This window comes from Fulmarus glacialis, unplaced genomic scaffold (assembly GCF_000690835.1).
Source record: "Fulmarus glacialis isolate BGI_N327 unplaced genomic scaffold, ASM69083v1 scaffold7604, whole genome shotgun sequence".
NCBI lineage: Eukaryota > Metazoa > Chordata > Aves > Procellariiformes > Procellariidae > Fulmarus > Fulmarus glacialis.
Genome location: NW_009209860.1, coordinates 33,797 through 46,806, shown reverse-complemented (window position 1 = coordinate 46,806; position 13,010 = coordinate 33,797). Strand labels below are relative to the sequence as shown.

General features: G+C 48.5%; 1 protein-coding gene across 1 annotated transcript in view; it reads right to left on the bottom strand.

Annotated features, from left to right (window-relative positions):
* Positions 1-3,559: 3,559 nt before the first annotated feature.
* Positions 3,560-13,010, bottom strand: part of DDO (D-aspartate oxidase) — a 9,823-nt gene continuing 372 nt past the window's right edge. Inside the window, exons 2-5 of the mRNA XM_009576961.1 lie at positions 7,981-8,184; positions 7,690-7,798; positions 6,682-6,858; positions 3,560-4,127 (exon numbers count right to left, since the gene is read on the bottom strand). Coding sequence (XP_009575256.1) covers positions 3,560-4,127; positions 6,682-6,858; positions 7,690-7,798; positions 7,981-8,152 — 1,026 coding nt within the window. The 5' untranslated portion in view covers positions 8,153-8,184. The remainder of the gene's footprint in view (positions 4,128-6,681; positions 6,859-7,689; positions 7,799-7,980; positions 8,185-13,010) is intronic.

The window sequence follows — 13,010 nt, the reverse complement described above, 5'->3', positions numbered from 1 at the left end:
CCATCTTATTTAAGGTAGTAAAATGCAAACTGCCTGCAAGGAGTTCCAAAAAACATCTCATGAGGCTGGGCAATGAAATGGCAGGTGAAATCCAGTGTGGATAACAGCAGGGAAAAACACATGGCTGAGTTGGGAATCATAGAATCATAGAATAGTCTGGGTTGGAAGGGACCTTTAAAGGTCATCTAGTCCAACCCCCCTGCAATGAGCAGAGACATCTTCAGCTAGATCAGGTTGCTCAGAGCCCCATCTAACCTGACCTTGAAAGTTTCCAGGGATGGGGCATCTACCACCTCTCTGCGCAACCTCGTCCGATGTTTCACCACCCTGGAAGAAGACCCCTCACTACCCAGTCTCAGCAATAGCCTCTTGACCACCTAATACTGTTCAGGACAAGTATCGTGGAGTTAGATAGTTCTATTCAAATGACAGTTAAAAGCTATTTAGTGACTCTAAACCTATTGAATATTAGAAATTATTAGGAAGGGAAGAGAGATGTCATCAATTAAATAGAGGATTCATCCCTACCATGAGTACTGTGTGCAGTTCTGGTCCCCCATCTCAAAAAGGGTATGGTAGAGTGAGAAAAGACATAAAGATGGGCAACAAGGAAGACCAAAGGGATGGGTAGCAGCTACATAAACCAAAATTCTTCAAGGTGGGAAAGAAGAGTCTGAGAGGGAGGATGGTATAAATTCAAGAAGGGTCATGGAGAATAACTAGTCACCACTTCTCATAAGATGCAAGAAGGGGGCATCAAATTATGTTTCCAGATTCAAGACAAACATGAAGGCAAGGAGCTGTGTGCCTGGGCAAAGAAGTGTCTCCCATTATGGAACCTGTTGTCATGAGATGTTGGGAACTACAAAAGCATCGTACGTGGTTTCAGAAGCAATCCAACAAATGTGTGGGAGATAAATGATCTGAGGGCCATGAAACACTAAGCTACCCCTCAGCTGAATGGGCCAGGGTATGCTAGAAGTGGCCCTCTCCACTGCTGGCCATGGCCAGAGCTAGGATGCCAGAATGACAGGCCTTGCAGCTGAACCCATTTTGCCATTTTTATCAACAAGACAACTTTTAGAAGTGAATTAGAAGAACCCCCCCACCCTGCAGAGCAGAAGTGCACAACCAGAGCTCTGGTTTCTCACGGGGCTATGAACACCCCATTAGCATTAGTAGTGTTTCTTGCTCCAGGATAAGATACACTGTTTGTTACTTTTTAAGATTAAAATCAAGATTTAAAAAAAATAGCCCATTCTTATGATTTTTCCATGTATTTTTTCTGTTCCATGTTAGCTGAGGACAAAGCTGCGGTTTGACAAGCCCTACACCAGCACTGCTGCCAAAAGCAGCAGCTCTGCCCTCGTACCACTGGAAAGGACAAATGATGGGGGGTAGTGCAAAATTGGCCTCCAGAGCTGAGGAGAAGAGGGCAAGACTGCTGAAGGCAGGGCTAGCTTAGGCTGATCCCAGGCGCTAATTGACCTATAATTTAATTTCATGACGTTTCTTTCGACAGCTGTCCCTTATGAAGGATAACTGTCCTCATCCTCCCTGAGAACAGCAAGAGTTGGCAGCCATGTCTGAATGTGGCCTTTCTTGGCCGTGTCATCCCAAATGAAAGAAACCCCCTCGTTTATGAAAGGAAACACTACAGAAGGGACCTTTGCTCTGTTATTAGAACTTTATTTATCAGTTCATTTTAATAGTGTGAATTCTTGAAGGATTTTGATTTGTTTTGTAAGGACAAAAAAACCTAGTCAAAAGTGGATGCTAATGCTCTTGAATGAGCCATTTAAGGTCTAATGAGTGGTTTAATCACTAACAGTCAGACCTGTAATTTGACGGTAAGCTCCAGTTTTGGGGGGTGACTATCTTCAGCCACATCAAAAGGCTTGAATTGCTGAGGGGAGTCTAAAGCCCAGCTCTGCCTCTGCCATGGAGTGAGGGTCTGGATGTCGGTGGCTGAGCTTCCTTACAGCAGAGGAGCTCACTCACGTCCAGTTACAGACAAATTTGCCTTTAGAGTGTTTATCTAGTCTTAAATGGCTCTTCTCTCCCTTACGAAACTGAAGCTGGCGTTAAGATCCTTGTTGGTTTGTCACCAACTTATTCATATCATCTGTTGCAAGGAAAGCAGCCAGTGCTGATGCAAAGTAGAAAAGAGATGCTTGTACTCCCAAGCCCACCCTGAAAAATCCTCTCCTGTAGGACACAGGCCATGTCAATGCTGCTACTGTGGGGAAGAAAATCATCTATGTCTGAGATCAAAATCTGACGGGCTCAGAGAAAAAAAAAGAGATTTGCCAACAAGTGTGAGAAAAGATGCACAAAACCGTAGCTCATACGGGGCAACCTCCTCTCACAAAAACTCTACATTAAGTTCCCTGAGGGGTAATATGAGCAAATGCAGTGATCAGTGTCACAGACCTGCTCTTAAAATCATGCTTGCCTGGTCACTGTGCATGACAGTGACTTGACATTGCTTTCTGTAAGAGCTGACCTGGAGCACTGTAATGCAGCACTGCGTGGGGTTTTCTTTTCCTTGTAAATCACGTGGAAAATGGTTAAGTTTGTTAGCAAGATGGCAGGAGCAAGGGCAATACTAGATTAGATTTGGTTCAAGAGGTGAGAACTAGTTTTTACTGAATCTGAAAATAGTGCATTTGACACCCTTTAGATGCAGATCAAGAAACGCTAAATTGATGTTATTGATATTATACTGCAGCAATCTAATTCCTGTTATGTGAAGAATATTTACATATCTTGCCTTCTCCTTAACATAAGGCTAGGAGAAATGCCCAGGGCAGAAACAATGACAGATGGAAGAAAAGGACAGCTGGACTAATACTTGGATCAATCCATCGTGCCTTTCCAAGGTGGCAGCTGGAAGCCAGCTGAGGTACCACCGAGCATCTGCAATGGCACAAGCTGTTGTCTTAGGTTCCTCCTATCCAGTAATGGAATAAAAGTCCAAAGCTGTGTCGTGGTTTAACCTGGCAGGCAGCCAAATCCCACGCAGCCGCTCACTCACTCCCCCCGCCCCAAGTGGGACGGGGAGAGAGTCGGAAGGGTGAGAGTGAGAAAAAGTCGTGGGTTGAGATAAAGACAGTTTAATAGAACAGAAAAGGGAAAATGATAATGACAATGATAAAATATACAAAATAAGTGATGCACAATGCAATTGCTCACCACCCGCGCTGACCGATAACCAGGTAGTGATCGGTACTTCCTGGATCACACCTACCATTCATATACTGAGCATGATGTCACATGGTAAGGAATACCCCATTAGCCAGCTGGGCTGGCTGTCCTGATTATGTTCCCTCCCACCTTGTGTACCTAGCTCAGTCAGTAGGCATGGGAGCTGTCCTTGGACTAGGAGGGCACTTAGCAACAACTGAAAATATCAGTGAGTTATCAACATTCTCCTCATACTAAATCCAAAATACAGCACTAGGAAGAAATTTAACCCTATCCCAGCCGAAACCAGGACAAGCTGCTACTAGGAGATGCCACACTAGCCTGTCGTAAATGGAAAAGGAGCCTCTGGGATTCAAAGCTTGGCCCTCAACGTGGAGCCTTGCAGGGCAGCAATGCACTCTCTCACCAGGCGAGCAGCCTCTTTGGCTGTGCCCCTGTGCACTGAAAAGCCACCTGCCCCATGCCCATAGTTGTGGACCACTGGGAGCTTTACTCCTCCTTGGCTCAAGACCTCTGTCTGCAGTCTCACGCACCACCTGGATGGCCTCAGGCCCACCTTCACCTCGATACCCTGAGCTCCACGCAGTGAGGGCTCAAGGGAGCAGCATCTGTCAAAGATGTCTTTGGTAGTGCCAGGATCAGGGGAGAGACTCCAGCTCTCCTTTTCCCTGGTTCCCCCTAGGGTTACCCTGTGTATCCCTGGGTAGATGTAAGTTAAGCCATCCCCGTCCCGAATGAAGTTTTTCACCCAAGGAGCATGAACCTTGAGTACTTGTCCCCTGACAGGGAAGACCTTCTCGTCCCCCACCAGCTGGTGGGCTCCAATGCCCGCGCAGTTGACGACGATGTTATATTCACTGTGCAGCTCCCACAAGTCTGCAACTTTTCTGGTGTACATCTGGACGCCAGTTGCTTTCAACCTGCAAAAAGACTCCAGAAGTGAGGCAGAAAAGAAGACCCTAAATCCTCGTGTAATTATTATGCACATTAAGTAAATGAGATAGATTGCCTTTAACATACCGATCAAAACCAAACAACAGATGGGACAAAAAGCAAAGAAAATGCCATGGGGTTTCTGTTTGTGATTTGTCTGATTTGGTCTCATCAAAGCTATTTTTTAGCTTGTTTGCACTGGAAAAGATACAGCAAGTTGATCAATATTAGAGAAGGCCCTGGCGTAAGATCCTAGACAGACAGAAAGGTCCTCATGGTCTCATTGATTCATTTCTATAACCATGCCAAGCTTTAACAGCTCAAGCAAGCTGAAAAATGTGAGATTTATTCACCAATGTACTTCTCCTAGTGACATTGCTATCGTTCCACACCCTTTTTAACGTGCCTATTACACACCGTCATATTCATTCCCAACTCACCCCTGATACCAGGAGCCACTTAGTCATCTAGTGCCACGTGCAAAGCCCTGGGGTACCCAGGACATCCCTGCAGGCTGGGCAGGTGTGGCATGGGACCCCAGGAGACCCACACCCTTCTAGAGCAGCAGCCAGGAGTCACCCAGGACAGCTCAGGGCACTATACATCCATGTCTGCTCTTCAGCAAAATTCACCCCTTCTTGAGGTTCATCTTTGAGCTCAATTTCAAGCCAAATTCCACCCTGAACTTGCCTGAAGCTTGATACCCTTCCCTGTGAAGAAACATTGGCGTGAAATGGAGTCACCGCATGCTGTCAGCTGGATCCAGTCACTGGGTTAGTTTTAGCATGAACAAATCACTGGGGGTTTTAGCATGGGCAAGTCAGGAGACATATCCGCAATGATGGTGCACTAAGCGGAAGTCCTGTCCTCTGCAGTACTCTGGCAGCTGGCAAAGTGATCAACCCCACTACAAAGGCAGTGGTTTCCCACAAAGCAGTGAGTGAGCCGAGGATCCAGGGCAGAGCTGATGCTCTGGAGGCTGGGGTTTGGGTGCAGCAGGACGCTGAGGCTGGCTGGGCAGAACTGGGGAGGTCTCATGCAGCAGCTCTGGCTGGGCAACTTGCTGGGAGAGCTCATAAGAGTTGTAATTGGGACTCTGCCATCATGGCATAAAAAATACACCAAAAAAAAAAGCTGAAAACTCCTGAATTCAGGCAAGCATGCAGGAAAAAATTCCTGAAGTCCATTTTTGGACCAGCAAGGTGGGCACAAAACCAATTTTCCTTGTGGATTGCCAAGAGAATGGTCTATAAATACTGCTTAGATCATGAGGGGTTTGAGAATTAGTTACATGTTTAATATGCTCTCATTTCTCATCACCAGAGACAAGAGAAAGAAAAGGAGCTTGATCATCTTACTAGACTACATCCTTTGAGAAATAAGAATTTTTAAGGAGAGAGCAGAAATCACGTGGCAGATACTAAATGGGTTGAACAACTTAGTTGTGCTTCAGCAGAAATTTCCGATTCGGTTAAGCAATGAAACATGACAGAGCATGTGCACCGAGGAGGTGGCACAGACCTCACGTGGCACTGGTGCCACTGGAGTACTCCCAGCTGGCTGTCTGCTAGAACAAGAAACGTTTTTTCACATTTTGCAGTGAGATGAAAGGCATCCAAGCAACGGTTGAGCTGGCAATTTGTACCATGGTGTCGGTACACGTCTCTTTACTTAACCTCAAATCAGCTTGCAGCCTATTGCTTTCTCTCAAGAAGAGATGGCTATTTGCTCACTTTAGGGGACTTAAATGGATTAAATGCACATCCCAGGTGTCAGAACCTTTTTAGATCTGCATCCTGACTCTCCTACGGTTCTCCAAAATCTATGTATTTGGGGGAAACTCAGAAATTTGGAAATTGGTAAATTTTCTAACTTTCATGTCAATCCAGGCGTGAACTCTGAAGCCATGACTCCTCAGAGTGAGTGCATGACCCATCTTATGCAGGTAAACATTTCCAAAAGGTTTGTTACAAGATGATGCTTATTTGACCTTTTTTCACCTGACTGGATTAAGGAATGACTCCAATTGTTGACCAAATTTGAGATTAATTGGTCCACCTACTTCTTAAGTGCAAAGTCTTCACAGATAAGACATCTTCCCAGACATGCCTGTTCTCCCAGGAGTTGGATGTATGTTGAAGAACAGAGAGATATATTTGGGAAGTTTGACGAATGAGGAGCACCCACACATTTTCTTAGGACATGGCAGGTTCCCAAGGTACCTTCAAGGTCTGGCTGGCCAAGCATGGCCCCTGTGGCTATGTTGGTCCTATGCCCAGAGGTGCTCCCGCTCTAAGCCCCACTGTACAGCCATAGTGGTAGAAAGTAGACATTGCATAAATGGGGCCTTTCACACTTTGGAAAAATGGGGTATTTATTTCTTGCGCTCCTCCCCAAGGAAGAGCATGCTGCATTTTCCCCAATGAGAAACAGCCCTTTTCCAGTTTTTTTCAAACCTAAGGCTCTCAAGGAGTCCCTAGCTCGCCCCCAGTCCTTCTGCCTGGATTTCTCTCTGTGTGCCCAGCCTGCAGCAAGACCAACCTTTTCTCCAGCCACAGCAGGTAGGGCGGACAGTCACATTTCAGTGTCGTAAAGGCCTGACCAAATAGGTGCTGTGGAAACTTTTGGAGTTCTGCTTCAGACATTGGTCGAAATCCCAGGACGACATCTGACCAGAAAGGTAGCTCTTCCTTGGGAGTATTTTTAAAGACCTGCCACCTAAAAAGACACAGAGAAAAAGCTGCAAAACTTAGTCGTTATTGCTCTGCCATGATATGTGTCACAGCAATCTTAGCACAAATCCAGGAACTCAGGAACCTCTTCCCGCTCATCAGTGCAGCTCTGCAAGGTTAACAGTGACAGGGAAACTGTTGCCTGCTACTGCAATACCCAGGCAGAGGGGCTGCCACAGCCAAGCTTGCAGGTGACACACTGGGGTTACTAAACTGGAGAGAGGTTTTCCAGCTATACTGTGTGAACTTCCAGCTGCAGAAGTACAAAGTCCCCTCACACAGTGTCCCCACCACGGCTGCGGCCACCCTGGCTGGACTTTCATGTAGGGCCACTTGCACACCTGCTCACATTTTTTTGGATACCCATAAAGCTACAGAGTGCCCAGCCTCAACACTCCCAAGAGGTGCATTTCTGTGTAGATAATGGGCAGCACAAAACACCCCCAACGCACACACACCCCAGTTGCATCCCTGTACCTAGTTGCTGAAGCTGGAGGATCCTGCAGTCCCATCCCTATGAAGACTGCCCCTGCAGCAAGCAACTGGTGGATGAGAGCATGGAAAACATCAGTTGTTAAAAGACATTTGGTCATTTGGTGCTGGCCAGTCTCGAGTGGTTTCTCTGTACAAACCTATGCACGAATTTTGCTTGAAAATACATAGTATCTGAGCAACTGCAATGTAGTTTCTTGGGAATATGGTCACAAGAGCTACTCCATGAAGGGAATATGCCTGAACTCCAGCAAGGAAAACTTCTCTGTCTGCTCCAGCACATGGCACACGCATACCAAAGTCTGCCCTGGGCGGCTGTTCTTACCCGGAGACCAGGTGAATGCCAGCCTCTGACGCCTCAGCCGAGTTGCTGATGGCAAAAAGGTAAGTGAAGGTCTCTTTGAACCACTGCTTCTGCACGTGGATTGGTGTGCCTGCATGTAAAGAAAACCAAAAATGCAAAGAGGAGAAGCATACAAGCCAGTATCAAGGAGACGGGACAGATGGGGAACGCACAGCATGGCACTTTTCTTCCTGAACCTCTGTGCATCGCTGCACTCCCGGGCACGCAGCCGCATGTGGTGCCACGGGCAACAGTACACCAGGTTACACGCACCTGAGTAGGTGTGAGGGATGAGTATCCCGGCTGCGACGTCACTCGTTGTATTGGGGCTGAACTGGTCTGAAAGGACCATCACGGAGCAGCTGGGGCAAGTTTCCGCGATGCACAGTGCTGTGGACAAGCCAACAACTCCCGCGCCAACCACTGCGACCTTGGGTGCTGCCATCTCCGGGATGCAGAGCCAGAGGAGAGAGGCACCTACGTGCATTTGGAAATAACATATCCTAAGTCACCAATATCCCTGCTGGACACCCTCGTGAGGCTATGAAAAACCCACACAAGATGTAACATAACCCCCCTGGGGCAGCTAATCGAAGGCTAACTGCTGCACACAGAAAACCAAGACTGAGGTGAGGATTAAAAAAATCCTCATAGCCTTTGGTATGACAATTAATTTTTGAAAAGTGTTTCAACAGCCACTACCCCATCCTCAGCACAGGAGCAAAGGGCAAGAGAGCAACCTGTACATATAGCACTGGTGTTCAGGCTGTAGCGATCTGGAGCAAAGTTTTTTTCAATAAAACCCAAGGGAGTGAGGCAGCTGTCAAGTTTGCCATCGTGTTGGGGCGAAAGTGCCTTTGGAGCTCTGGCGAAACTGGCTTTTAGGCCCCATGAGCAAAAAGGCTGTTTGAACATCAGCATCTCTAGCAATGAGGTCCATCACTGCCTGGGCAGTGGAAGCAAATTGCTCAGGAGGCAAATTGGTTATGCAGAGCAAAGGGTCCAGTGCATTGTGGAAGATGTTTTTCTTAACATGCACCTTAGTTCCCCTCCTGTGCAGGGCTCCCCTTCTGACCCTGAGGACTAGGTTACCTGCTTAGCTCTGTTCTAGAAAACGTGAATTTTAGCTATTAAACACAATGCATAGCTTCACAGGGTACAGCCTGGCTGTTTACACTCCCACATCCAAAAATTGTTTGGGCCACGATGCCTTGGCGGGAAAAATGTGGGAAGAGAAGCTACCTATACCCTGGGGGATTTTGTGCCCCTAGTGACCTGAGGTCTCCAACCCATCCTTGGCCCCTGTACCTGCCAGCGTGACCCACTGCCTTGGACAGATTCGTGGGTATCTGAGGCTGCCATGCTCTCCCGGCAGCACACGGTGGTCCCCAGGAGGCAGCCAGCTTCGCTGCCCCAAGAGCCTGTATATTTGCCTCTGGCTGCCTTGCTTTATAACCTGCTTTATGTCCTGGAGCAGCTCTACTCCACTCCTTAGCATCTTCAACTGCTGATTGCTACTCCAGGAGGTGCAGCGTCTCTATTTTCCCTTGTCCTGTCCAAGTGTCGGAGCTTGGCACCTGCCCTGGTGAGTGGCACGCAGCTCCTGGTTGATAATCACCTGGCTGCCCGTCCCAGCGAGGTGCCAGCCTGTGCGCCTGGCCACGGCCAGCTAACAGGTTTCACAGCGGCAGAGGCATGAAGCACAACTGAACCATGCAACTCGGTACGCTCTGCAAAGGCCCTGAAGCCAGGATCTAAATGGGCCTGAAAGAAACTAGACAACCTCAGAGGTGATAAATCCTTCAGTGGCTTTGAAACAGGCGAGTTGGGGTGCACCTGCTGGCTCAGGCACTCGTCTGGGGGTTACTGCCAAGGGCTGAGCGGGGATGTAGGGGGAGAATCTCCTCTGCCTGTGGCTTTTATGTTTTCCTGGAGTATCTACCAATATTCACTCTTGGAGAAGGTGCTGAGTGATATGGACCTTTAGTCTTGCTCCCTTACAGTCTTGCTTTCTCCTACAGGACTCGCTTTTCCTTGACTCAACCTCACTAATAGCTTTCTGAGAACCTTTTCTGGAAGCCAGTGCCTGCAGTTATAAGGACGGGCTGATTTCCCATCTTCCTGTGGCTTTTGGCATCTTTGATGTAAGTTTAGGCAAGACAGACTGTGTGGGATTATGATAGGTCAGGTTTATTTATGAGATCCTTGCTCATAACTCTTCACACAGCTTCTCACTTACCCCTGAGGTTTTACTACTTAAAATTTGACGTCCCTATTATGTAGGAAGGGCAAGAGGACCAGGCACTGTTGCTCATCATTTTATTCCTTCTGCATCGCAGCCAGGGGTTGTTACAACCCGTCTTCTTCCTCTCAGCGCGATGCTTAAGTTTCTTCCTGTTAATTATTACATCTTCTTTCACAAGCTGACTATAAAAGTGCCCACACAGCAAGGAAGGAGGACCCTGTGCAGGGGTAAAGGTGAATTCTGAACCAGAACTGCTGCCCTGCATCACTGCCACCCACAAACCCAATCTGAAAAAATGCTGATTTGAAGGAGAGCTGCACTCCTCAGCTCTACTATTGCCCCAGGCTGCCTCAGCCACCTGCACTGGGAACACCTGCAGAGGGTCAGAGCATGGACAGCGGTTGCTTCCCTACCACAGGCTGCAGAATATTTTGTACTGGTAATTGTTATTAAAAAAAAAAAAAAACACACAGAAAAGAAAAAAAAAGAGTAACAAGAAATTAGGGGAGTTTTAATAAAGCTGAAATTACTTTTGTTAGGAAAATTGGTTCTGAGAAAGGTCTCTAAACACATTCTTATTAACAAACCTTCTGGCAACTGTGGAAATTGCGTGTGGCTGTCAGCACGCGCAGCGAGCCTCCCAGCAGTCCATGGATGACTACAGTCCTGCTGGAACATATGCATCAGAGATGTGCTCTCAGTTGCCCCTCACCGCTCTCGTTCACTGAAGCTTTTGGACTGTGATGGAGATTGAATTTCCTGACTGACCTCCCCGCCCCCGGGGAAGAAAGGGGAGCTGCGGCTTGGCGGAGGTTCAGGTTTCACAAGTCTTCCCAATTCGGATGGGATTTTTGCAGATGAGCCGGTTCGATATCAATTGATTGCAGTGTTGCAAAAGCCAGTGAGGGTGGAAAGGGGCTGCTGGCAGTGCTGGAGCCTGCAGGAATGGCTCAGAGGGCCACGACAGGCACCCATCGAACACGCCGCTCTTCTAGCACTTACTGCTGCAATCCAAGAGCACATCAAGCCTTAATGTGCTCATGTCCCAAAAATTAATGGGCTGCAAAGCAGAGGCTACACACAGCTTGTACCAGCAAGCGTAGCAGAGCCACTGACCCCGCTATGAGTGCAAGATTCACCTGCGGCTCTGCCCTGGCAGCACAGCCTGCCTCAGCTGGGAGCCCTGCACCTTGCTGGCAGGGCACAGGAGGAGAAATTATTTTTAGCTGCTGTGGCAGGCCAGCTTAGTGCCAGTGGGGGTGACACTTCTCGCCTCCTCAGACTGGCTTGTGCTGAGGGTTCTGCAAAAATCAGCATTTAAAAGGCAAATCAGTTGCAGTAACTGTTGGGGAGGGAGGCAAAGGGTGTCAGGCACTGTTTAGCTCTGTCCTTTCTTAGTGTCAGAAGAATGGGACAGAAGCCAGACAGAGCCACCTGAAGCTGTAATTCCCCAGTAAAGAGGACACCGGCTGCTCGATGTGGGCTTCGTGCCCCTGCCACCCTCCTGTTCCTCCCAGGCCAGAATGAATTATTTTTAAAAATATTGAGACATTTTGTGATGTGACTTAATCTCCCAACTCCTGCAGCTGAGGAGACAATGTTAGCCTCATGCGATGCAAGGGAGTCTAAATTGCAGGTTTAATTAGATCCATTCCTTATTCTTTCTCGCCTCACATAGTTGTGTATCACCACTAACCCTCAGTCTTAACATCATTCTAGCAGTGGATAAAGTGATCAGTATGGATAAGTACACTGGTCCCCAGCACACATGCGCACACACGTGCACAGGAACATGCACACCCACTGCCAGCTGCAGCTGTAGCCTCTCAGCCCTCCGGGCTGCCCCTCAGGCTGCGACGGACCCTGGGAAACCGGCATCCCTCAGCTGGGAGAGCTGCACGAGCGCTATTGCTTTGGCGTCTTTGCGTTACAGGCACGGCCCCTCGCCCTGCCCTTTTCCCCTGATGGCCCAACTCCGTGAGCGTGCTTCCCTGGCAGGCTGGCCACTCTTAGCTTGTGTTGCAACCCGGCGGACCTACCAAATTAAGCATGTTTACACGCCCAAATGAACAGTTCAAAAAGCCCAACTGAATGGTTGACCAGAAAATGGATCAACAGAAAGTAACTAAAGAAAACCAAAACCTGTTACATTTGAAGTCCTGTGGGTTTTTTTTAAACTAACTCTCACCATATTTAAGTGCTGAAACATTTTTTTTGATTGCCCGAAGCCTGCAGTACTGGGGAGCAAAGGCTCCAGCCTTTCTGGACTCCTGGAGGGGCTCCTCGTCCACCGGGGTGACTGCGCCCGCCATCCCCATCCATGCCTGATGTGGAGCGCTTTCTCCCTTCCTTTTTTTGTTTATTCACTTCCCCAGTTCACAGACACCAAGGGTTGCTTCCCTTCCCCTGACTCCAGAGAGGGGTTTTGCCAGACTCTTTGCTAAAGGTAGTCACAGAAGCTGATTAAGCTCAGTCTGTTCCAGGGGGGTTTGCTGAGGAGGGAGCCCTGATTTTGGCCTTTTGACTCTGGCCCAATCCCTTTTCAGTCACTTGGGCTGCTCTGTGAGATGTACATTTGGGGCCTGCCTCAGGAGGAAAGCGAGGGTGTTCTCTTCACCAAACAAGGAGGCTCCTCGGGACCCCCTCAGCCTCTCTGCTGGCTGCACATACAGCATTACTGCCAGAAAGCAGGTGTCTCCGAGCCACCATCACAGAGACCTGAGGCTACCAGGGAGGCCTCAGCTCCTCTTTCAGATAGCTGTTTGCATATGCAAAAATTTAGGAGGAAATACCTCCTAAAGGAAGGTAGGTTATACCCATGCTATAAGGTACCAACAATATTAACCTCCCTCAGCAACGCCTACACGCCGAGCGATGCTCTTGCTTTTCTCCAAAACCGGAGAGGTCCGCGTTGCCCGTTCCCCACAGGGTGGGGGTTGTTGTTCTCTGTGCGGGGAGAGGGGGAAAGCAGGGAGAAGCTGAGGTTCAGCACGCCCCGAACAGCAGGGATCTCACATCCCCGGCCAAACCCCGCGGCTCACCGCTCACGGCAGAGCCA